Source organism: Pogonomyrmex barbatus, unplaced genomic scaffold, assembly GCF_055798465.1.
Source record: "Pogonomyrmex barbatus isolate J1 unplaced genomic scaffold, ASM5579846v1 scaffold14, whole genome shotgun sequence".
Classification (NCBI taxonomy): domain Eukaryota; kingdom Metazoa; phylum Arthropoda; class Insecta; order Hymenoptera; family Formicidae; genus Pogonomyrmex; species Pogonomyrmex barbatus.
This window is the reverse complement of record NW_028297110.1, coordinates 6,082,474-6,106,892: the sequence shown is the minus strand read 5'-3', so window position 1 is coordinate 6,106,892 and position 24,419 is coordinate 6,082,474. Positions and strand designations below refer to the sequence as shown.

General features: G+C 34.4%; 6 protein-coding genes across 15 annotated transcripts in view; 3 read left to right on the top strand and 3 right to left on the bottom strand.

The window, feature by feature from the left end:
- Eif4g (eukaryotic translation initiation factor 4 gamma) overlaps positions 1 to 2,929 on the top strand; it is a 53,094-nt gene extending 50,165 nt beyond the window's left edge. For all 5 annotated transcript variants that reach the window (XM_089072976.1, XM_089072977.1, XM_089072975.1 and 2 more), the window contains 4 exons: positions 261 to 404; positions 499 to 574; positions 788 to 937; positions 1,075 to 2,929. In XM_089072976.1, the coding sequence (XP_088929102.1) occupies positions 261 to 404; positions 499 to 574; positions 788 to 937; positions 1,075 to 1,289 (585 nt within the window). In that variant the 3' untranslated portion in view covers positions 1,290 to 2,929. The remainder of the gene's footprint in view (positions 1 to 260; positions 405 to 498; positions 575 to 787; positions 938 to 1,074) is intronic.
- An 886-nt stretch (positions 2,930 to 3,815) lies between these two features.
- Positions 3,816 to 7,975, bottom strand: LOC105428133 (bursicon-like). The gene is made up of 5 exons (XM_011640237.3): positions 7,551 to 7,975; positions 7,312 to 7,465; positions 5,415 to 5,536; positions 4,731 to 4,856; positions 3,816 to 4,084 (listed from the first exon to the last, which is right to left on the bottom strand). The coding sequence occupies exons 1-5, from the start codon at positions 7,791 to 7,793 to the stop codon at positions 3,935 to 3,937; spliced, it is 795 nt and encodes a 264-aa protein (XP_011638539.1). The 5' UTR covers positions 7,794 to 7,975; the 3' UTR covers positions 3,816 to 3,934.
- On the top strand, positions 5,451 to 18,485 carry LOC105428132 (uncharacterized). The gene is made up of 4 exons (XM_011640235.2): positions 5,451 to 5,590; positions 15,383 to 16,055; positions 16,175 to 16,472; positions 16,558 to 18,485. Exons 2-4 carry the CDS (start codon positions 15,550 to 15,552, stop codon positions 17,029 to 17,031), a joined length of 1,278 nt encoding a protein of 425 aa, XP_011638537.2. The 5' UTR covers positions 5,451 to 5,590; positions 15,383 to 15,549; the 3' UTR covers positions 17,032 to 18,485.
- LOC105428131 (G patch domain-containing protein 11) lies at positions 8,130 to 10,011 on the bottom strand. 6 transcript variants are annotated; one of them, XM_089072982.1, is made up of 4 exons: positions 9,890 to 10,007; positions 9,376 to 9,569; positions 9,011 to 9,295; positions 8,130 to 8,821 (listed from the first exon to the last, which is right to left on the bottom strand). In XM_089072982.1, the coding sequence occupies exons 3-4, from the start codon at positions 9,234 to 9,236 to the stop codon at positions 8,274 to 8,276; spliced, it is 774 nt and encodes a 257-aa protein (XP_088929108.1). In that variant the 5' UTR covers positions 9,237 to 9,295; positions 9,376 to 9,569; positions 9,890 to 10,007; the 3' UTR covers positions 8,130 to 8,273. The 6 variants fall into 6 exon arrangements, with proteins under 6 accessions (XP_088929108.1, XP_088929113.1, XP_088929109.1 ...); XM_089072987.1 differs by having other exon boundaries at positions 9,471 to 9,569; XM_089072983.1 differs by having other exon boundaries at positions 9,378 to 9,569; positions 9,871 to 10,002.
- Slmap (Sarcolemma associated protein) lies at positions 10,075 to 15,153 on the top strand. Its single transcript, XM_011640232.3, has one exon. The coding sequence runs from the start codon at positions 10,935 to 10,937 to the stop codon at positions 13,401 to 13,403; it is 2,469 nt and encodes an 822-aa protein (XP_011638534.2). The 5' UTR covers positions 10,075 to 10,934; the 3' UTR covers positions 13,404 to 15,153.
- Positions 18,486 to 18,635: 150 nt separating the features above from the next.
- Positions 18,636 to 21,525, bottom strand: Dpck (Dephospho-CoA kinase). Its single transcript, XM_011640238.3, has 3 exons — positions 21,289 to 21,525; positions 20,520 to 20,811; positions 18,636 to 19,616 (listed from the first exon to the last, which is right to left on the bottom strand). The coding sequence occupies exons 1-3, from the start codon at positions 21,398 to 21,400 to the stop codon at positions 19,313 to 19,315; spliced, it is 708 nt and encodes a 235-aa protein (XP_011638540.2). The 5' UTR covers positions 21,401 to 21,525; the 3' UTR covers positions 18,636 to 19,312.
- Between the last annotated feature and the right edge of the window lie 2,894 nt (positions 21,526 to 24,419).

Here is a 24,419-nt window from a genome sequence, read left to right as displayed (position 1 = left end):
ATACTCCTATTCTTTCAGAAATTTATTAAAGCTTGTTACATGTCTCTCTCTTTCAAGTTATTTTACTTTTTTCTTTTCCTTTCTTCTACTTCCGGATCTTTGAGTCCCTTTTTTTTTATTTTTTTATTTTATTTTTTTTATTTTCATTTTTTTTTTTTTTTATTATTTATACACATATTACTTTTTCATGAATATATTTTTTTTCTCTTTCTTTAATTTATTTTTAATCAAATTGTAATCAATTTCATTATCCTTTTTAGAATTTGGAGTTTCTAACTGGTGATTATAATAGTGCCAAAGACTCCACTGCTACCGATCAACTTTCGTTGGAAAAGATTCAAGAAAATCTTACAAGGCTCATGAAAGAAAATACTTCCTTCGACGAAATTTGCAGCTGGATAACTGTAAGTTTGATAATTGATGTAAACTTATATAATTATATAACTTCCTTATATTGTTTGTATCGATAGTTTTTTCACAGTCAGCTCATTGTTTCAGACAAATGTTGGTAGTAGAGAGAAGGATCCCAAGTTTATAAGACATTTAATGACTGCCATTTTAGAAACTACATTAGGTATGTATGTGTTCTTTTTCTCTCTTTTTTCTCGCCTTTTTTCTTTTTCTCGAAGAACATGATGTATATATTTTGTTTAGAGGAAAGATATATATAATATATTTTTGTGTTGTTAAGCCAAAAGGATACTGACATGATTTATGAAAAGAATTGTTTTAGAATGTTCCATGATTAATATCTAAATTCTAAATTATACTTTTCTATTATATACAGAACGACATCACGGCACTTGGAAGCTAAACCTAGAGACTTTCGCGAGTTTACAAACATTGATTCAACGGTTTGTCGACGCAAACGAATTGCTGGAATTGCAGTGTCTTTATGCGATTCAAAGATATATTAAAAAAATCGAATTTCCGCCTGGTAAGTACATGGAAACATCTACGTTTATTATTGTATTATCATAAATATTGTCATGATTATTTTGTATAATTTTTTTCCTTTTTCAAAATAAGAAACATAAAGGATATAAAATTGAGCGAGCTTTGTGATTTTGATAGGTACTCTCGTTCCCATTATGAATCGATTGTGGATGGACAATGTAATATCGAGCGATGCGTTCCTGACATGGCAAAAGAAGATACCGGAAGGAGCGGATGTCGAAGGCCATAGCGTCTCAATCGTCGCGCTCACATCGTTTTTCACCGACCTGCAAGAACCAGACGATAATTCTAGTGTCGAAGAATTGTCAACCAGTGCGAATCAGGGCTGTTGACGATACTGTGACCGATTGCATTATCGTCTATTAAAAAGACTCAAATACGCGTTTCCCCGTTGAAAGGAAAATACAACGCCCGAAATCAAATTGCAGTTGTGTTTTTTTTTTCCGCAAAAAAGAAATTAAAAACGCAGGAACGCTCCCAAGTATTGAAGGAAGGAACGGTACGATAAATAACAATAAAGTGACACGTAAATGTATGTAATATAATCTATAACTCCAACGACTCTCTACCGATGAGTATGGAGAAGTGAGAGTGCTGACTAAATAAATACGACAGCTGTATTTGAAATACAGTATACATAATGAAGATAAAGTTTAACTATTAATTATTACAGAACTATGCAAAATAATTATTATATATAATTCAATAAAATGGTTCAAAGTTTAAATAAAGCAAAAAAAAGTGGCTCGAAAAATAATTATCGTGTTTCTTATGTAAAATGTCTCTACAGCGAGGTAGGTCAATCGCTCAATAGAACCGGAATATGCGTCTTTTTCCATGCTGGAATTGGGAGGGAAGACTCAATGTTACTTCCAATTATATTAACGCAATTATAATATCACGGATCACAAACCGAAGTGCTTGTTATACGATTTAGATAACAAATTGCAGATCGGAATATGCAATCTGAAAGGGTAGGTCAATTTTAAACGGAATTCAATTCGGAAAGTAAGAAAGGAAAACAACTACCGAGTAAAACCAAGTCTGATACTGACAGCGATATGGTTCTTCCTACTATTGTAACGGAATACGATATATAATATATATATATATATATATATATATATATATATATATATATACACACACACACACACACCACACACATTGTGTGTGTGTGTGTGTGTGTGTGTGTGTACACATACAGAATTACTAATTTATATCTTTGCAAATAAGAACTTATAATGTATTATATTATAAGAAAGAACATTCGCGAAACACGACGAGATAAGAGGATAGAGCGAAGGATATATATTGGAGTTAGGATCTGTAATCTAGAACATGTTGAAATTAGGAAACGAAAGATTACAAATGGTGTGCATATTAAGGTACTATTTTTTAACACTAGCTATTTATAATCACAGAGAAAGCGAGAGACAGAGAAAGAGCGAATGAGAATCAGAGCGCGGCGCGTGGGGAAAATATTGGGATGTATCCCCTACGTGGCTAACACTGTAGCGAATTGTATAAAATTGTTATTAAACTGATTTGAGGTACAGAGCATGAGCTCACCTTTGTTTCGAACGTTCTCGTATAAGGAGAGACTGATTTTCTGTGTGCATGTATGCGTGTACAGCTATCAAAGAATATTATGTTTATCCGGCATCTAATCGTTAAAAAAGTGCCGACACCACACAATTTATCGTACCTGCAAAGGTATCCACACTCGGGAAATCGTGAATGTTTTCGCGAGACTAGACGTACGGACTTACGGAATATATACTTTTGCGAAGGTATATATAGAAATCTTTGCTTTGGTCTCCCAGAAAAAAAATCGTCATCTGTCAGAACTTTCGATCAACCATTTTCGAAATACGAGACACATACGGACAAATCGATACAGACTTGATTGAAAAATTACATGGAGCATACCTATATATTGTATGTAAATATATATATTATTATTTAAGTACATTAACAGAGTCCGCAATGTTTCATCATTTCTTCTCAGCTAGGATATGTGAGTTACAGTGTTTGTTATTACCTGTAACGTTTCCTCTTCTGTATTCCTTTCCCAACCTAGTTAAAAAAGATTTTTTTGTGATGATTCCTCAGAATACAGGATTCAAAACATCATTTCGTAGGTAGTAACGATTTGTCTCAAATAAGGAATTGACATTCTCGATATAATTTTTCTTTTCTGATCAATAGAATTAAAATTGTACATAGTATTTTATAATTTTTTCATATTTTTATATATTTAATATTTTATCATTAATATGGATATCGTTATAATATTAAACTATCGATAAATACGTCAAACATTTAAATTATTTTACAGTTGTGTTTAAAAATTTTTTGTGAAATTTTTAACAAAAATACTTGAAAAATGTAGAAATTATTTCTATAATAGGGCAAATGAGAATCAACGCTTAGACGGCGCATAAATCACATTTTCAATGTTAGCTTAGTTTATTAATTTGAATTATCTTCAAATTTGAATTATCTTCAGTGGTGATGATTGATACACCATTATTTTTTTATGGTTGAGCTCATCGACTGGATACAAAGATATATCTTCGCTTTATCGTGCCACTGAAGGTGACTCAAATTTGAGTCGAAACGTTTAGAACTTTCTATTAATAAACTGAATTAAAATGTAATTTGCGCGCCGTCTACAACGCTGATTCTCATTTGCCCTATTATTGCCCATTATTATAATACCGAGAATCTTTTTTGTTAACATTTAAATTATTTTCCCATTTAGGGAAACATGTTTTTGAGAACATATAATTCGTGGAATTGAAATAAAAAAATGAATTTTTGGAAGTTGAGCAAAATGAAAAGAAATATACGTATTCATTAAAGATATTCTTTATTAGTCCTCATAATATAATTTGAAATAAAATATATTAAATCGACATATATTGGAGACGATTTTAAGATTATATTTACGTAAATAAGATTCATGTGCTGTTTACCGCATGCCGGAAGCTCGTCTGAAGTGTGCGGATGTCGTGAAGGGACCCTCATCGGCAAATCCCGCGATTTCCTGAGGCACTATCGCATATTCTTCCACGCTGGTGCACGGTCTGCACATGCATTCCAGCGGCGCTTTGGTGATCATCTAGATGGACAAATATAGGTAAAATTAACGCGAGACTGTATACAATTTATGCTCCATGTTTTATGATTTGCAATTATTTATATCACATTTTCTGTTCATATGATATTCGTAAATAGCATAAATTTAAAACGATTGATAGAATTTCATCGAGTTTGCATTTGTTATTTTCCGATATAATTTTTACATAATTTTTTACATTTTTTTTTTTTTTTATTATAAATTTCTTGCATAGTTTATCTTTCTTTTTCTCTTCAACGTGAAAAAAGAAAGAAAGATAAATTGTACAAAAAATTCAACTAAAAACAAGCTTTGTATGAATAATACAGCCGTACAATTTCGTGAATCAAATCTCCATTTCGGTTTGAAATTTGGCGCCGGCGTTCGTGGCGCTGCGATCCGCGTACGCATGCCGGCCGCCGATTGGCCGCGTTCGGCCGCGCACGAAAACAACATGGCCGCACGAAACTCGTGGTGTCGAACGGCTTTGCTACGGATTTTATCGGCGTGCGATCGTCTGAAAGAGAACGAGGAGTAAGCAGGATAGCGCGATCACGGTTTACACGATTTTGTTCGCGTCGGTTAACGATCGGCGCCGCATCAGCCGAATCGCGTTCACGGCCTGCAAACTGAGAGTGGTCTCTCTTACCTTTCTGAACTTCTTCTCCCCTGGTTTCGCCCGCGGACAGTACAGAGAAACACTAGCCTCTCTCTCGCCGCTTTCCTGACAGCACATGCAACTCCTCTCCATCTGCCACATCTTGGATCCGGACACCTGTGCATGTCAACAAACCGAAATTTATTACATACATGTTTTCTCGTGCGCGCCAGCGTTCTCTATCTCGTCGAGATAAAGAGTGAAAGAAAGAGAGAGGGAGAGTGGAGGAAAACAGAGATAATGGACTCTGTCAAACGTCAGACTTAATACTCGCGATTCCGCAATATCAGATCGGTCAGCGACTCGTACTTGTATTCCTAAAGCGTTCTTGTTTTACGCGTATTCGTATTATACGCCTTGCATTGAACGCGCTCGAGATCATTTTCGTTAAAATTAGAGAGTGCATCTTTGCATGGCTTTAGAAACGTTCATGCAGGATATCATGTCCCAACATGCTGCGTGAGTATCAATTGCAATACCACATTAGCTATTTCTAAAAGATTTTCAAACGTTCGTAAAACTTTTTCTGTATATTGTTTCTTGCATCATATATCCTATTTATATGAGACTATTTATATGTTATACCTATTTATATGAGATCAATTGAGACATATTGATATGTTTTTCTGTATGGATTTCACGAAATCATTACTAACATATTTTGACACCTCTTACTTGTAGGTAACTGCTGCATCGTCCTATACATGCATAACTGGGAATCGGCTTTGGGATACAACCTGGATATTGAAGGAAGTGTATCACACGTTTCGTCTGACACTCGTCGACTCCAACAATCGCTTCCGCATCTCCATACAACAAGCATATCAGCAATCCATTGATCACTGTATACAGTAAGTACATCAAGAATTTATTATAACGTTTATTTTACATGCAATTTACAAACAATATCTTGTGGTATTTGCATAAGAAAGATAATTGAATAGAATCGATTTTATTTTGCAAGTGTATTATTTTAGATCCTAGCTTATTTACCAAAGTAATGGAAGAGCTTGTTTCTCGAGCGGTACATTGCCTCTCCGTTCTAGGACTTTACTGTGCTTATAAGTTCTGTGTCATAAGCTTTTATACACCATAGGTGGCCGTGTTCTTCCCTTTCTTTGACTACCACGTTTTAGCAATATCAGAAAATCACTATATACACTATATATGTATATACATATATTTGTATAAGGAACATATATAGGAAAATATTTCCTAATATGTTCTTTGAATTTATATACATCACACTTAAACTATATCTTTCCTTGCTATAATTATTAAGTTTGATGCCATTTAGAAGTTTTACACACACACACACACACACACACACACACACACACACACACACACACACACACACACACACACACACATACATAATCTTTAAAGGGCATTAAATTTAATTATTGTAATTTTAATATGTACCATTATCTTTATATAACATGCACAGAAATATCTTGAAATCTGATGAAAATAATCTTATTTGTGATTTGAGAAGATTTAATTTATTATTTTTTAATGTATTATTTTTCAATTTTCTTTATATAATTTAACAATCAAGTTTATCATAGCCAAGATATTTAATAATTAATTGCTCATAAATAATGAAGCTTATAAAATATTTTCATATTTTACAATACATTAATCTATTAATGCCTATTTAATATAAAAAGCATCAATAGATTAATGTATTTTAATTCCTAGATGCATATCTCTCTTAATTTTGTTAGATTTTGTTACAATAGCATTTTTTCTTAAGACTAAAGATATTTAAAATTTTAGAAATAAAAAACTTTACAAACTCAAACGAATGAAAAGCATTCGTCGAAGCAATCACACACATATATATATATATATATATATATATATATATATATAATTTAACAAAATTTTCTCTGGTATTATATAAATATAAATATAAAATAAAAAATTTCAAAACTAAAAATTATAAATTGAAACGATTTTTTTGCTATTTTTTTATATGTCATGTCAATGTATTTTAAATTAATCTTTAAATATATATTAGTAATAACAAGTATTAAATGATTAAAAGATCAATATTTGCAATTTTTTATATGTCAACACTTTCATTAATGGAAAATTTCTGTTTTCTGTGAAATATGCAATTAATATTCTATACATGGTGATGAATTTAAATAATGAGCTACTATGTAAAACAAATTAATTAAATTTTTATTTGATTGAATTATATTTATGCTTATTTTTAAGTATACAATAATTAAAGTATATACATGTGTTTTATGTAAATATATACGAACACATATTTGAAAGAAATTTTTGAAAAATTTATCGTATTTATCGTTACGCATAAAAATATGCATCTGTATATAGAATAATTATTATATAATGGGGACTAACTAATGGGGGTAAGTACATTCATATTGCAAGTATGGAGAAACTATTTATTTGTACTATAATTACAATATATTTCAGTTTTTTTTTATCTACCAATATAACATTGTTATGTGCAATAGGTGTAATCTAAGTACTCTTTCGAGAGTATGTATAATTTATATATCAAATCATTGCTGCTCTTATGTCGTGAAATCGCCGCACTTTAGGCATTTACAGTCAGCAGGTTCTCGTATCTTGATTTCCATCGTTTCATCTTCCGTGTTTATCAGTCTAATCCCATCCGCGTCGTAACATTGATTCAGGACAACGAATCTTTCCTTCAGATAACTTTCACGACAACAGTAACATTCCTGTTATATAAAAAAAAAAAAGAGAGAATTAGAACTCGACAGTATATTCTATTCTCCTTCACGTGAGAATATTTAGTTGACTTACTTTCGAGAAACCCGTAGTGGTGACAACGCTTGGCTGTACTTGCGAATTACAGAATCCTTCGCATTTGGTGACTGACACCTCACTGCTACATGTTCTCCTCAGGCGTCCTATCTCATCATATTCGTCCTTAGTAATACGTACTTCTGTCTGCAAAGTCTCGCAGTTCTCGTCTTCGCTTATCTCGGCATCGCTGATTGTAATGTAAACCATGAGAACTAACAAGGACTTTGGGGCTACCAACATTATAGTATTGTTTTTGTTTTTTATTAATATATTTATATAATAAACAATCGTCACAAAAGTCTTCGGATGAAATGAGGGAAGAAAAATTCAAACAGATGTTTTTATAGGTAATTTCTCACCCTACACCGTGTACAAAAGCTAGGTCGTAGCGATCCCCTGCTGTTTTAATAGCGTAGTTCAGTCGAGGGGGTGATGGATAACGAGTCTCCTGCGCTTAGAGCTACTCGATTTTTTTCCCGCCCGAGACATTTTTTTCGATATTTTACATCATATCTGCTAATGGGTTTTTTATGTACTCGTGTACACAGTGGGATTGATCACATTTAAGCAAGATAATTTACTCTTATTCTTTCGTATATTTTGGAGCATGCAGTCGACAAAATGAGGAATGTTTTTAGCGACATCCAAAATGTATTAACATTATTTTTCTAATGAGCCGTAAAAATAATCTTACATAATATTTCACGTTCATAAACTCATTCAATGATCGTTTCTTGTACTTCCCGGACAATTGTCTCTTAAATCATTTTCGTCATCGAACTTCAATCCACACCAAATGCAGTAAAAGTACTTCTTCCTCAGGTACTTAGTAAGAATGTCAAGTTTTTCCAAATTGCTGAGATCTTCAATGTTCTGGTCAATTTCATTATCATCGGTATCATTTTCTTCTTTTTCTTCTTCTATTATTTCCTTGCTGTCCGGCCAAAACCAAGATTCTTCAGGTTTCTCGATATTTTCTTTGGCATCTAATTCCTGGCATACCTTTTGACTTTTGTATAAATCCACCTTTTGCAATTGCTCTGCCTTTTCTTGAGCTAATCTGCTACGGAAATCTCTGGTGTTCATATTATCTGAATTTGCATTTGTGTTCTCATGATTCTTACTATACGATTCTTTTTTTTTTAGTGTTTTGCCTAGGCCTTGTCTGTCCACCTTCACTTCTACGGGAATTGGTTCAGTCATTCCTGATTGAGTCTTGCCTATCCCTTGACCAGGTTTGTATCCCATCTTCATTAGCATCTCGAAACCTAGGAATGAGGCAAATATTGGTGCTATTAAGTACTTTTTTATACTTTTATTTATGTATGCAAGTTTATATGTATATGTAAATTCACGTGCATAAATAAGAATATAAAAAGATGCCAATCTCAATAATTTTGACATTTACATTACATGATAAATATTTATATATAATATGTACTATGCAAAGTGCCGACCTTTATTTGCACTAGTAATGGCAGATGCCAAACCTTCCTCCCTTTTTTCTGCTTCAACTACTCGCATCGGCTTGTTTTGTTCCTTCATCCTGGATTCAATCTCAGTCCTTTTCTTCATTAGCGCAAATTCTCTTCTATCAGAATGTTTGTATATAAGACTCGATGAAACATGTTGTTCGCAACCTTGCAAAAATTTGTCAGACATGTAGTCCTCGTCGTCCGACATTGTAGAGAGAGAAATTTATTTATTTAGTGAAATTGATTGATTTAATGTTTTGCGAAGCACTAAAAACGGAGAATAATAGATTTCATTATGAAATTTACGAGTAGATTTTATTAATAAAGTATAAAAGTATTATTTTTACACAGATGTAATATTTCAAAGATTCTTTTGCAGTGCCGATGGCGATACACAAGTTTTTAATGATTATATTTTTAAAAAATACTCTTTATTTTTTACTCAATATTTTTTCTCTGACGTTATGCTAGACGCGCATTTTAGGTTATGCTCCAACTTGCGAGGTTATATACTCTCTAACTGTGTTGGAAAGGTTGATTCCTGTAAATTTTCGAAGAGTTTAACTAAAAAGACTTTAAATTTGATTATTTTAATTAAAATATTTTTATAGACTGTATAATTAAAGATTTTTTTCCAATAATATACAACCGCGTTACGATTCCAAGAATAATTCATTTTACATACATCTATATTAATATAAAATACTAATTTCAAAAGAAATGTAATTAATAATTAAATCTAAAATATTTTATTCTGTGTTCCTTTTATTGACATGTAATCGCAAGTTTCAAGCATTTTTTCACGCGTCCGCATTATCTAACAAATATCACATATGTTATACGTAAGCCTCCAAAGATTACGTAGTCCGTAGTCCACGAGATTTCTTTTTTTTTTTTTCCTTTTTTTTCTTCGGAGAGTTATACATGGGATCAGTGCAAGGCGGATAAGGTAGATATTTCGCGACGTGTGCCCCTCCCAACCCTTTCCCTCAGCACGGTTAACGTGGGAGAGAACAGTGGAACGCGGAACTGGAACGCGGGCTGCTGGCCACTGACACGGGGGAACGGGCGGATCATTGTATTTTCACAACTCGAAGGGCCCGTGCATCGTCCGTGCGCAATATTTTCCGTTTGTACGCGTGAGTCCGCGGTAGTGCCGTCGCCGATTTGCCTCGCCGTCGTCGCGCCCACGGCAACATTGCCGACGCCGCGTGTCCGGGCTGACGTCGTCCAGGCTTGGCCCGGACGGAACGGCACGGACGGGAGAGAGCGTAACCCACACGTTCAGCCGCGAGTGTGTTACTTCGCCTGCGAGAACGGGACGACGTCGCTACAAAAACATTCCGCTATTTCGCTGACCCGTCCTCGAATCTAAAAGGTCAACTTGCCTCATCTCGAGGTGCTCGTCGTGTGGCACTTTCCAGACGAGTCTTCTCGAGGGCCGGGGTTCTGCGGGCGAGTCCGAAGGCATTCGGCGCTGATCGAGTGAGAGAGAGAGAGAGAGAGAGAGAGAGAGAAGGAGGAGGGAAGAAGAAAGAAAGAAAGAGAATTTCTCGACGAAAATAAGGGAAGTGCAACGAGATATTTCATTGAGGAAGAAAATATGTCGGACGTGATGTTGTCACGCCTCGTCGCGTCATGCGATAGATTCCGAAAGGTCACGTCGGGATCCTCGTGACCGTGCTCGAGGAGCGCGCTCATGTGTCCGCTGACACGCTCGCACGCTTTGACGTGTAGCGAAGCGAGGATTTACTAACTTACCACGGTCACGGCGGTGTGATATCGACATCTCGAGACTTGATAAGAGAATTTTTTCGGTATCGGATTACGGCGATCCGACTTACGGTTTATCGCGCAACGATCCCTCCTCTCGAATTCGGCTCGGATTTTATCATCTACCTCGGCTATGGTTGTAGCTAGCAGCGGTGGCTGGATACAAAATGCCAGTTCGCCCGCTGGGCAGAACAACTCCAACCTGAGCCAGAATAACACGCAGAATAACAACAATAACAACAACAACAACAACAACAACAACAACAAGATGACCGCAAAAGGCATTCTGATCTGCCGAGACAATTCTCATCCCTTCCAGGAACGTACGCTGACGTTGGAGCAGCCAGTCAAGATCGGCCGGTCGGTAGCCAGGGCGAGGGCCGCGACGAATAACGCGATCTTCGATTGTAAAGTACTGTCTAGGAACCACGCGCTGCTATGGTACTCCTCCGGGAAATTTTATCTACAGGACACGTGCAGTAGCAACGGCACGTTCGTAAATAATCAGAGACTCAGTGCCTCCGGGTTGGAGTCAACGCCCAAGGAGGTGTGCTCCGGGGACATAGTGCAATTTGGTGTGGACGTTGTGGAGAATACGAAGAAGGTTACTCACGGGTGTATAGTCGCGACCCTAAAGCTGTATCTACCGGACGGGAAGGAGGCCAAGGCTAGTCTGAGCACTTCCGTCACTTCACCCGCTGGGAATGTGTCTCTCGAAGATCTTTATAAACTTAATCAAATAATGCAAGAGGCATCGAGGCGAGAGAAAGCTCTGTATTCTAAATTAGGCTATCTGCAACAACTGGTCGAGAACACTCGGAAGGCCGCGAATCAATCGTGGAAGGCGTTGATCACGGAAGATCGTCTGCTGTCGTGGGTGATGACCGTCGAGAATCAGTTGACGGTGTACTCTAAAAACTATACCGAGGACAAGATTAGAAATGAGCTTGCGAAGCTTCAAGATGAGAAGGCGCAGTATCAGAACGCCGCCAAGGAGGCGTTGCAGAAGGTCTTGCAGGAGAAATTGGAGGTCACTCAGAGACTAGTGCAGTTGGAGGGACGTTTAAACGAGACGGAGGAGGAATGCCAGAGTTTGCACAACGTGGCCAAGTATACCCAGACAGAGCTTCAAGAACTCAGCGCGAAATATGCGGAGACGCAGAAGAAGCTTCAGGAGACCACCAACAAGTTGATGGAGAGCGACGTGAAAGTGAAGGACGTATTCCTCGCCGCGGAGCAAGAGAAGCGGGATCTCGCGAAGCGGCTCGAGGATCAGATGAAAATCGAAACGAATCTGCGGGCGAAGTTGTACATCTCCCGATTAAATTCCGTCAATATTTATAAGCAGATCACCACTCTGAAAAATTACGCCCAGACCCTGCGAGACATGAACCTGAAGCTGGAGGCCGTGGAGAACTTTGATTCGAAGGGCGAGGAGAATCCTATCGAAGCTATAAATACCATCCTCAACAAGGTAAATTCGATCCATATCGATAACACGGAGATGGACAGCGAGATCCCGCTCAATTTTTACTTCGCCAAGAGCGAACAAGATAACCAGTTCAATTCGTCGGATGTAGATCCAAAACAGCTCAAGTCCGATTCGCCCTTTGCCAAAGATCAGTCGAGCGATCTGCGAACGACAGCCGACGATAGTCTCACGGAATATATCCTGTCACCTCCGTCGTTGCCATCGTCCAAGCGGACTTTGGTCAACGGCAACTTAACCAATCTGGATAATAACGATACTAACGGAGACTCCGACACGAATTCGGAAGCGACCGACGACACGTGCAGTATTACGAACGATGACACGAGCGAGAAGAGCGTTATAGAGAATAAAAAGGAGGAGCTGGACGTGGAGCAAGTGTCGAAGCAGACATTTGCACCCTGTAAGATGGAGGTACGATTTATAAATGCCGTACCTATACGATTGGAGGAACGATACGAGTCGACAGAACAGATTGCCAAAGATGATAAAATTGCGGAGGTTTCGACAGAGGAAAGTGTTGTTGGCACCGAGGACACGATGGACAGTTCCATCGTCAACCCCACGATAAACAGGCGCGACAACAAAGAACAGCAGCAGCAGCAGCAACAGGATGAAGACATCGCGCCGGAGTGCGAGGAACGCGCGGAAGGAGACTACGTTAAAACTCTAAAACCCGTCACGAAGAACGACGCGATGCTACAGCAGGCTCTCCACTCCCGGGACTACGTACTGCAGACGCTGATCGGCTCGCTGGACTCGTTGAGAGGCGAAGACAGTCTGGAAGCGCAACAGATAGTGCAGAGGGAACTGGAGGAACTGAAGGATTGGCTAATTCGCGAACCGAACGAGATCATCATCGACAGGCTGAAGGAGCTGTATTATCGCGCGAAGAACGACGCGCAGCGGATGCAGGAGGTCAACGAGGAGCTGGTCATGGTGAAGGAAAAGTACAACGCGTCCATCGAGGAGAAAGCGGAGTTGTCGAAGAAATACATGTCCCTCAAGTCGCAGTGCGGGGATATACTGAGTGCGACTTACGCCGTACCGATCCAATATGTGGCACCTATCGTGCTCTGGCTGGTGTGGGTGCTGTTGGAGAAAATATTCTAATCGCGTCTCTCCCCTCTATCTCTGTCATCTAATGTTCTTTCTTGTACATATAACACACATGATGAATGTTTTTATTTTTTCTAATTGTTTTCTTTCTTTTACAATATCGACCAGGATTTTGTTAAGTTTATTCGTTTTGCCATTTGAAGGCGATCACATCGAGCACAATTTAATGTTTTTTTATACAAACGTTAAGAATTGCGTGCGTGCATGTGTGTATGTGTGTGGGGGAGGGGGGGCGTGGTGTGTATATGTATGTATGTATGTATACACATATTCGTTTATTTTCCCGAAACGACTACTCGGGGATAAGAATTTAGGGAATCTCTTATAATGAGTTATTAAAGCAAGAATGTGTCGCATTAATATGCCTGACGGAGGAGGAGCAAGATCAAAGACGGGACAGAGATCGTTTATTGAAATATATATGTAATGTATATCGAACACGGAAGCTCGACTTCGCTCTCTGGAGAGTAAAAGTAGCTGGAGAAAATGTAGACACGATACCACGTAAAATGTTCAATATTGCTGCCAAGCTGCTGAGTATCACATCTCATAATTACGGCTCAATTATATAATATATTACGTATTCCGTTGCATATTTGATTATTTATAAACGATATGTTTCTCTATATCATATTCCGAGAATTAAATATGTATCCTTTACTGCGAATAGAATTTATGAGAATACTCTCGCGTGTGTCTGAAAACACACAACACACTCATACACACGTATACGCGCACATGTATTCTTATTTTCAATCGTTCAAAATCATCTTCGTATATTTACATATAAATAATTGTAGAAAGCGAATCTGCTCGCGAAACTATTATATACTCATTGTATTCATTACTCGAGTTAAGTAACATGCTTTTCTTTCAAGCTCTTTGGTTGAGGGCGACTCAAAGAGAGTTAGAAAGAGACCTTTGTAGTGAGAGTGAGAGTTGGAAAGAGAAAGAAAGAGATAATTGATCGTTGCGCTCACATATATTGTTAACATGCGTATTTATATTTCACAGTGTTACTCTTTCATATCTCTTTCGATTATAAGTTCATTATTCTCGAGTGAAAATTAATCGCGAAGCACATCATGATCTTGCGATGAATCTTGAGAACCTGCGACCTTTTCTGTTGCATAATGATACTTTGTTTTCTTTCATTCATACATATAAATACATACTGGGTAGCGTGACAATACAAAAGAGCATATCTTCGAGCGACCTAACGAAGTAATAAGCGAATACGTATGTATTTACTTCTCGAAAGGCGAATCTTTCTCAGCACTCAGAGTACCGTTCTATCGATTCTACCTTGGAATGGCCTTGATATCATCTAATAACGTCTTAAAGTGAGAAGATCCAATATATATAATCGTAGTTTTCTATATTAATTCTTTTGATACAAAACGTGACGGGAAATTGACAGTATTTTCTTAATTCGTTAGTTTAGTTTAGAGAGTGCCATGTCTACTTCTACCGCGTTAGATAACGGTATGTTCATTGTTCGTCACGATAAACAGAGGCGTGACATTTTCCAAAAAAAAAAAAAAAAAAAAAAATTACACCACAAAGTCGGTCGCTCGCTCATTTAGGCGAGTTCACTCTCTTGGCAGATCAAGCGTATATATCAAAGTACATATGGTAAATAAAAAATGCTGTATATAGTAATGTTGATATAATCTTACTACCGATGTAATAGTCATACGAGAAGGGAAAATAAAGATGAAAATTAACTTAATTAATTAAAGAAGATTGAAGAAGTCTCTTTGTATTCTTAATCTCCTGTATCCACCTAAATTTAGTCTGTAAAAAATAAAAATTATGCATATGCACGAGATTTTTCGGAGTGTAAATCAACGGTTTATCGTAAGTACGTCGTACTTGGCGATATATAAGCGGGTATATGCGTTTTCTGCTCAATGCACTAATTATATCCTTATACACTTTTAATCCACCGTTGTCTTTTTTTCTTTATTCAGGGACGCGCGTATTAGCCGCGCTTAATCTGTTCATCAATCGATCGAGGGTACAACGACAACGACGCGCCGACACGTGCGATCGCTATGTGCCGTCGATAAAAAAACTGAAGATAAAGTTGGAAAAATAGCGATACGACGGGAACATCGACTGAACATCAGCAGGCGGGATGGCGGGTGGATTGAACGTGAACGCGACCGATACCACGGATCCCGCAAGTCGGATCTGCCGAGACTTTCTAAGGAATGTTTGTCATCGAGGAAAGCGCTGCAAGTACCTTCATGAACGTTCTGAGGATGATCCCGTGGAGGAATACACCTTCTGCCATGACTTCCAAAACGGCAAATGCAACTGGCCGGGCTGTAAGTTTCTTCACTGTACAGAGAGCGAGGAGAAGCGTTTCAGGGCAACTGGTGAACTGCCACCTCACGTTCTGAACCGATCCAAAGCTTGCAACAACGACAAGTCGGATCATCCGTTATGCAAAGACTTTATGAAAGGTAGCTGCCAGAGGGTGAACTGCAAGTTTAGACATTTGAAGAAAGAGGAGCCGCAGCACAATTTAATGTCTCCATCGCATCACAACGCGTCCAGACCGCAGCACAATTTTAACGGCACCAGTAATGGTGGTGGTGGTGCCGGTAGTGATGGACGCAGATACGAAGAAGACAGAAAGTAAGCATCATAGTCACAAGTTTGGACTTTCCTGCGGTTTATGCAGAAATTTGTAATACGTAGTTTTACACAAAACTCGAATGTAACATTTGTGTTTTTTTTTTCTCCCATAAACGCAGCTTTCATTGGCAAATGCAGGATCATCACAACAATTTGGTCGCTAATAACGGTGGTTATAACGCATCATCGCATCCAGCCGATTACATCGGACCGCCAGAACCAAAGAGACGATTGGTATCGGGAGAAACGGTTGTGCATTTTGAAGCTTCTCCAATCGTGGGTCAGCAGCATGCGACTCAACCGACAGTTACTCCAAGTTACTATTACCCTGTGATACCACGTAATGAAGCACGAGCTATTGTGCTAGAGGACGAAAATGTATTGTTAAGGAAGAAAATAGAAGAATTAAAGAAACAGGTATACAATAGAGAAAAATAGAAATAATTGCATATATATTGCGAAATATCTCTTCACTTTTATTCTATATTTTATCTCGACTTAGGTCAGCGACTTGACAGCAACGAACGAATTTCTATTAGACCAAAATGCTCAATTGAGAATGTCAGGCAAGCGGACTGCAAACGTTACGGCTGTTACAGTCCCGGCAGTTACGATTACAAACACAGTTCCGCCGTCGCAAGCTCCGACGCCCCAGCAGATGGTCAATGCGGCCGTAGCGGCGGGCACCCTTCGGACAGTCACCGCCAGTGTGGCTACTGTTCCTGTAAGTATCGCGACCGTGGCACCCGTTTCTATTGCTGCGGTCTCCATGGCACCCGTCTCGATACCGCCGCCAATCGTTACCATGGCTCAACAAACCATTTCGATGAGCGGTTCCGGACCTCCTCAAGCGACTAATCAGCAACCGCCAAACACGCAGCAGCCTGCCAGTTTGCCCTTGTCGATATCTGGCGCAACCGCGCCTCTCGTTTCTTATCCTATCATGACGCAAGAGCTTAGGCCTGTCTTGCAGTAGATCTCATCGCAAGAATAGAAAGAACAGTTTGTATCTGATAGGATATCTATGTACACATGTACGATGTGTCACCTACTCGGCTATGTAGGCGAATCAAGGATCATATAATGCGATCATATAATCAAGGATAATATAATGTCCATCTTCCTTTATTAAATCATACTTCCCTTACAAGTACATTTGAAAGTATACAATGGAAGATAGAAACCAGCGGCTGTGGGATGATGCAGTGTATCACCGTAGTAGATAGACACATTTGTATTGATATATCATTCTTTTTCTCAAAATTGCTTTTATATTTTGTTCGCATTTTTATGCAAAGATCATAAAATCGTAAAAAAAGTAAATGTTTTATTCAAAACGATTACTTTGTTAAGATATCGTTTCTATCTTTATCTCATTGTTTATATTCGAATTTGCAGGCGGATTCTCACTATAATCTATTTTATACTTTTAAAAAAATATGTAAAATGTAATTACTTTTCTTTTATGAATAGTATAGAATAGAAATATACGATAATATACGATTACGCAATAACAATCGTCGATATTGTCGGCGGATATATATGTCCAAAGTGTGTATAATTGTAGAATAATAGGAGCGACAATCTATGATTACGTGATATAATTTGATAGGTTAATGATATGATTATAAGATGTAGTTACGTCATGACATTATGTTCCTTCGTCTTCTTCTTTGTTTATTGGATTATATTATCGTGCTATCATATTAGTTTCTTCTCTCCTATGTAAAGCTAAACTAGAGAGTAATATATAATAAGCAGTTAATAAGAGCACCGTCAAAAAAATTATAAAGGAGACATAAGACAAGGGATATCTCTTTTAGATAATATGTTAACATAAGTACAAAGATTAGAAAAAAAAAGATATAAGTAGTATATTAAAGATATTTAAAAAAGATTTACACCGCGCTTTATTAGTCCGGATTCGCAGAATCATACAATTCTGTACAGGTTGCTGTACATAATGTATTCCATTGCTTTTTCTTTATTTATCTAATATATATAGATAAATTTTGTACTTCTATTTTAAGTAAGCAAATTTTTGGTAAAATATTTTAATTAAGTACTTATCTCATGATCCTTCACTTTCCAATTTCTATAATTTACTTAAGCAAGCAGCTTTTTGTTAGAATGATAAAGCAAATGGTAAAAGCAATTATAAATTTGTATTTAACCCGTGATATGCAGCATACAAATCGTACAAATCGTACACGGTATATAAAAAAGACGCTATAAATTAAATAGGCATCTTGATTTTGAGTCATATTGTTGATCATGACTCGATATATACTTGTATATATTTTGCGACAATTAGCATAAGAAATTGAGCACTATGTACTCGCGTATTTTATATATGCATACAAATGTATAATCTTTTACGTATAAATTTACGTTGAAAAGCACTTTATTAAAAAAGAAGAAATATACAAACGTGGTTTTTATCCTCAATATATTTGCAAGCGCGGGACTTTTGTGTAAATAACGAAATTGTGCAAGTTTTAGTTTTTCATTTTCAATTAAATAAAAAAGGGTATGTGAAAAAAGAATGTTATCTTAGAAATGCTTAGAACAGCAATGATATACATTATTCAATTTTTTATTTACATCATTTATATAACTTTACATTCGATTCGATAAATGCTTTAACTAATAGCATGACTTATCTATATGAATGTTTTCAATATAAACGATAGAAAAAATTCTAACTTACAGTTTAATTATTGCTATAAACTGATATAATAATAATGCTAATTGAGCCTTCGCGATCATTTCGTCGACTCTTAATCAAGCATATGACGTCATCAAGTTTAATAGCTCTGATCCATATATTTAATGACATCTATTATTATATATATTTATATATAATTCACATACATGTGTATGTTCCCTCACACTCACACGTGTGTAAATAAACTTTTACATATTGCCGCTTCGTTTACTCTAACATGTCGCAGTTAAAGCTATTTTATGAAAGAATAATTATTTGTATCTACAGACTCACGACTTATAATATACATCAAATTTATTGCATGACATAATGACTCGAAAGTAAAAATAATTGCGATCCATAAATGTATACATTATAGCAAACGATTCAATTTCATCAACGCTTGTCTATTTTATGAAAATTTCAGTTTTGCATAACAAGGTAACAAAAATTCACGCATTTTTTTCACATAACTATGGTTTATACAAGAGAACCGTTTTACACAAGAGGGAGATTTCTCTCAAAACTGAGTAATTTTAATAGAAAGATTTCATGTCGCAGCAGATAAAGATCTGGAACTTCTGTTTTTTAGCCAATATGCGCCAGCTAATAATACAGTACAACAAAATCCAACAAGGAAACGCAATTTCCAATGATGCTTGGAAGATCGTAATACATTGATCACTTTTATAGTCTGTTCTCTGGTATCTCTTGCATTACCCGAATTCTCAATCACAAAATTCGCCATCTCCGCTTTTTTCTCCAAAGGCATTTGCGCAGCTATTCTTAATTTCGCTTTAGCTTCTGTAAATCCACTACGTTCTATTAATCGTTGTAGTTGAAGATCTTCTTCACTAAAAGTGATAAATCATAAAAAAATAGTTTAAAGATTCTTGTTACACATTTCATTAACTCAAAAAAATTTTTATTAATAATTTATTAAAGCGTTATATCGATTGAAAATTATTAATCAATATTCAATTGATAAATAATCAGATGTCTATTTTTACAGATTTTTATCGCGGGACAAATTCCAGCTTTACTTAATTTTCCTCAATCGCAATTAATTAACATTTTGAGAGTTGAGAATCATGTCATTCGGTTAAAATAATTTATTAAATCATCAAGTAAAAAATATTCTTTTATTCAAGATTTATATTATTTATTTATATAGATATATAAAGATCAGCGCGTCTCTAATCTTCGATCTCTTGCAGTCAAAACCTTGATTTTCTCCCAGGTATCGCTTTTATTCGAGATCTTTCTCGGAGCGTCAAAATATTTTTCAGACGTGTTATTATTTCACTCGAGTTCGTTATATTTAAAAATTTCAGTTAATTATAAAAATTATAATAAATTATTTTATTAGGCATCTGCAATTTTAATTTTTGATATCACATTTAAATGAATCCTATATAGTGAAGCATCCAGAGATATTCATGCTATTCATGCAGTGCGAAACTATTAAAAAGAACTCGCGTTTTTAAATAGAATAACAATCTATTATATTGGCCTGCTGATTCCTCGTAAACATGTAACAGCTCTGTGTATTCTGTCTGTATGCGTGTAAATGCATACATGTGTGTCTGTAGGTATCCAAAATTTGGCTTTAAGAGCTGTGATGATATATTCGCTACATAAATGACGATAAAGTTCAAGGTAAAATTTTAATTATTTTGCGCTTGAGACAAATCCGTTCCGTGATACTCTGCTGTATAATCATAAAAATAAATAAATCTGATTATCATTATGCATACCATGTTACAACTATAATCTTGTGCAGATAATTCAGCATGTGTCCTGTCTCGAAAAGTAATGGCAGGTCCATGACTACAAAGGGATGACCTTGCAAAAAATATTTAATTATCTGCCAATATATCTCTCTGTATATGTCTGAATGTGTAATGGCATTGAGTTTTTTTCTCTTCTCGACATCATTGAATATTAAATCACCCAATTTTGATCTGTCCAACTGTTTAGTGTCCAAAAATACTTCTGGTCCAAATTCCTTCTGTATTTTATGCCATGCTGGCTTTCCTGGCTCGACGACTGTAAACATACATACATTACACACACACACACACACACACACACACACACACACTTCATATATATTCTTTGTTTCTTATATTTAAAAAGTATTATCACATAATCGATAAAAAGCTCCGAATCCATGGATGCTTAATCTATTTCAACAAAATTTCGCGAATGCAGCGTTTCGTGATTAATAAACTTTACACTCGTTTTTATTGTGCAATTATAATTTACAATATTGAGTAAATTTCACGTTAAAAACAAAATATATAAGCGCGTATTGTTTAACGATGAAAAATAAATAATAATAAACAAATATGACGCAATAAAATAAAAGTAAAAATAAAAATATATTAAATAGGAATGATATTAAAGTAAAAAATGGGGAAGTAAAGAAAGAATAAGAGGAATGATATTAAGAGTAAAAAATGAAATGTCATTTAATGTTTGAGGATATATCTGACAGGGTAAAGTGCAATATGTAGTCCTAACCTTTCCGGGCAATTAAATCGGCATCTATAACAGGAATGCCATATTCTCGAAAGACAGCAGCAACCGTACTTTTCCCAGTAGCGATGCCACCTGTCAACCCAACTAGATACATCTCGAAAGATGAAAGATGAACTTTTTGCACGACAAATTTGAACGAGTATAAATAATCAAACGCACATCACTATCTTGTCGGTGACATAACTGATGTCAGCATTATTGGCATTGAATTATGGCTTCTACACATGGAACGCGCATGAATCGATGCAATAGCCAATCAATTTATTATTTCTCCATAAAAATAAAATGTAATTGGCTATTGTGTTGTCCTTATCTTACGACAAGTATTTTCGCGCAAAATTTAGTAGCCATGGCAATCGAATTGAAAATTCACATGGGCATTCGCCTTAAGGGTAATATTATGTACGACATTTGTCGTACGATAGAATTTTTGAACGCTTTGATCGGTTACATACAAGAGGAAGTATTTTTGAAAATCTGAAAATTTCACTGCTATATAACCAATCAATACGTTCAAAAAATTTGTTACATAGCAAATGAAATATTAATCTTTTATTGTGATAAGCTTGCTTATCACGTGAGGAAACTATGAATATGGTGCAAATTAAAAATTAAAAATTAAAAATTTACAAAACAAACATTATGTTACAATAGAAATAAAATTGTTGACTGATTAAAAATGGTTATAATATGTCTATTAATATCAACTAGATGGGATAGGCATCTCTATACAGTTGTTTTTTCGATTTGTTATTTTTCACTGCGTTTTTTTATTTTTATTTATTTTTATTTTTATTTACTAATCACTATTATTTAATAATTTGATTCATATTATTTTGCTACATTAAATTTTTATTTTATTCTTTTAATTCTCTCTTAAAGTTAAAATAGTATAGAATGTTGTAAAATTTCAATTCCAATCAGGGTTCAAAAGAAACGCAAATAAATAAATATTTTACATATATTTTACATATAATAAATATTTTTGATTGAAATAATATATTTTATTAAACAAATTATATCAAATATTTAACTTCATATTACATTAAGCAGTTGTAATAATCGTTATTTACAATAAATTCATTAAGTTTCTACTCTATAGAATAATTAAAAAAGTATTAAAATATATATATATATATATATATATATATATATACATAAATTTATAATGATTTTCATTGATGATTTATATTATTTTCATTGATGATTTATATTATTTAGATAGAATCCTATCATACTGCATGTGTTGTATATTAGAATTAAAGAAATTAAATATTTGAAAACATTAAAATTTTAAGACACATAATTAAAATTTTCAAACACATTAAAAATATATGTAAAATATATATAAAATTATTATAAGTAATATAAAAAAATACTTTTATATAAAAATAAGAGTTTAGTTTATAATCAGACAATTAATTTTTTCGATTTTTTAGAAACTGTAAATGTTAATTTAATTTCTTAATAATTTGATTAATATATTTTTATTTTTATTTTTCACTCATATATCCTTCAAATATTTCATGATTTTTTATCTTAAGTAATAGATTAGGAAACTCTTTTACTAAAACCATAAATTTTGAAGTATCTAGAATTTTTTTGAAATATAATTGGATAGTATCTTTAGTATAATATTTAATAAACTTTTATTATTATATAAATATGCAATTTCTAATATATCTACAACGTTCTTTATTGATACATATTTTATTAGATATTGTTTATAGATTATTATAAGATTTTTTATTTTATATTTATTAGCTGACACAAATAAATCGGATAGCATTTTTGTTTCTATCTTTTTAGATAAATAACCAGTTTCTATATAAAATAATAACTCTTTGAAAATATTATACGTTACGTCATCTATTTCTACTTCAGTTTTTGTTATTTTGTTTCCTCCATAAAACAATAATTTCAAAAATCTTACTTTGTGAACATAGCATCAATTTATTTGTTTTAATATTAGTCTTCGTTTCTTTGAATGTAAATTTAATAATTTCAGACAATTTTCTCAATCGCATATTAATTTTTCCATCAGTATCATCAGGAACATGCGTCTCTTTTTTTTTTCTTTAAGTAGTGCAACATCTATTTCACATAGTATTGCCGAAATATTTTGCTTAAGAAATATCGTGCTCGATGTTGATAACAACTCTATTTCTCCAAAAGTAGTTTTTAAAACAATAATATATGAAGCATTAAATAATTCTCCGCTCTCTTTAAGAACATAAAATTCTAATTTATCTTCTTTATAAAATATCGAAACATAATCTGCGACATTATAAAATACATTAATATGTTCATAAATATGCCAGAAGTTTTCGATATTCCATGTACAGTTAAGTGATTTTATTGTCACTTTCATATGACAATGATGAATAATATTTTTAATTTGTTTTTCTGAGGAAGAATCTTCTTTGTTAGCAATCCTACACATACAATTGATATATTCAAAAACCGATTATTATAAAAATTGAATATACTATAAAATATAATTTTTGTACATTGAGTAGTATATGTTAATACAATAAATAGTTCATAAAAGTCAAATTATTATAACATATGTAGTTTAACATTAATTATATGTTCAAAGACACAATTATTTATCATTGTTCTCAAGGGAATCTTATAATTTTAAGGATATAATAAAATCCTCTATCATTCAAAATAATATTTTGTTAAAATCACGTAAATTTTATTTAATTATTATTTACTTAAAAATAATTTAGGAATAGCGAGTAACATCCGTTTCATGGCAAGCAGAATCTTGGTAAATCTTTTATATGAAATAAATTCAAATAATCATATCATCAATTATTAGAAATATCTTGTTTATTTTTAATTATAACATTTCTAAAAGCAAATATAACAAATTAAAAAACGATAAAGTTAAATAAAATCATTTTTAAAGAAAGAAGTTTTTTGTTATATTAAATAAGATACAGAATACATTTTTTATATAGCATTTTTTAATAGCATTACTTGAAGCAATTTCACAGATAATATTTCACAATGTAATACAACATATGTAACATATATATTTAGAAGTCAGCGACAAATTTCAAATTAAAAAGTATAAAATTTGAATGCTTATTTCATCTTTTTAT

Bases quoted from the DNA above. Each gene is read 5' to 3' on its own strand.
- LOC105428133 (XM_011640237.3), bottom strand. From the start codon at position 7,793: ATGTTGGTAGCCCCAAAGTCCTTGTTAGTTCTCATGGTTTACATTACA. The intron at 7,466-7,550 runs GTAAGTCAACTA...TTTATATAACAG, and splicing joins CCACTACGGGTTTCTCGAAA to GAATGTTACTGTTGTCGTGA. The intron at 4,085-4,730 runs GTAAGAGAGACC...TTGTCCATCTAG, and splicing joins GGGAGAAGAAGTTCAGAAAG to ATGATCACCAAAGCGCCGCT.
- LOC105428131 (XM_089072988.1), bottom strand. From the start codon at position 9,236: ATGTCGGACGACGAGGACTACATGTCTGACAAATTTTTGCAAGGTTGC. The intron at 8,822-9,010 runs GTCGGCACTTTG...CCTCATTCCTAG, and splicing joins CATTACTAGTGCAAATAAAG to GTTTCGAGATGCTAATGAAG.
- Slmap (XM_011640232.3), top strand. From the start codon at position 10,935: ATGGTTGTAGCTAGCAGCGGTGGCTGGATACAAAATGCCAGTTCGCCC.
- LOC105428132 (XM_011640235.2), top strand. From the start codon at position 15,550: ATGGCGGGTGGATTGAACGTGAACGCGACCGATACCACGGATCCCGCA. The intron at 16,056-16,174 runs GTAAGCATCATA...CCATAAACGCAG, and splicing joins AGATACGAAGAAGACAGAAA to CTTTCATTGGCAAATGCAGG. The intron at 16,473-16,557 runs GTATACAATAGA...ATCTCGACTTAG, and splicing joins TAGAAGAATTAAAGAAACAG to GTCAGCGACTTGACAGCAAC.
- Dpck (XM_011640238.3), bottom strand. From the start codon at position 21,400: ATGTATCTAGTTGGGTTGACAGGTGGCATCGCTACTGGGAAAAGTACG. The intron at 20,812-21,288 runs GTTAGGACTACA...GTATGTTTACAG, and splicing joins CGATTTAATTGCCCGGAAAG to TCGTCGAGCCAGGAAAGCCA. The intron at 19,617-20,519 runs GTATGCATAATG...TATCACTTTTAG, and splicing joins AAGATTATAGTTGTAACATG to TGAAGAAGATCTTCAACTAC.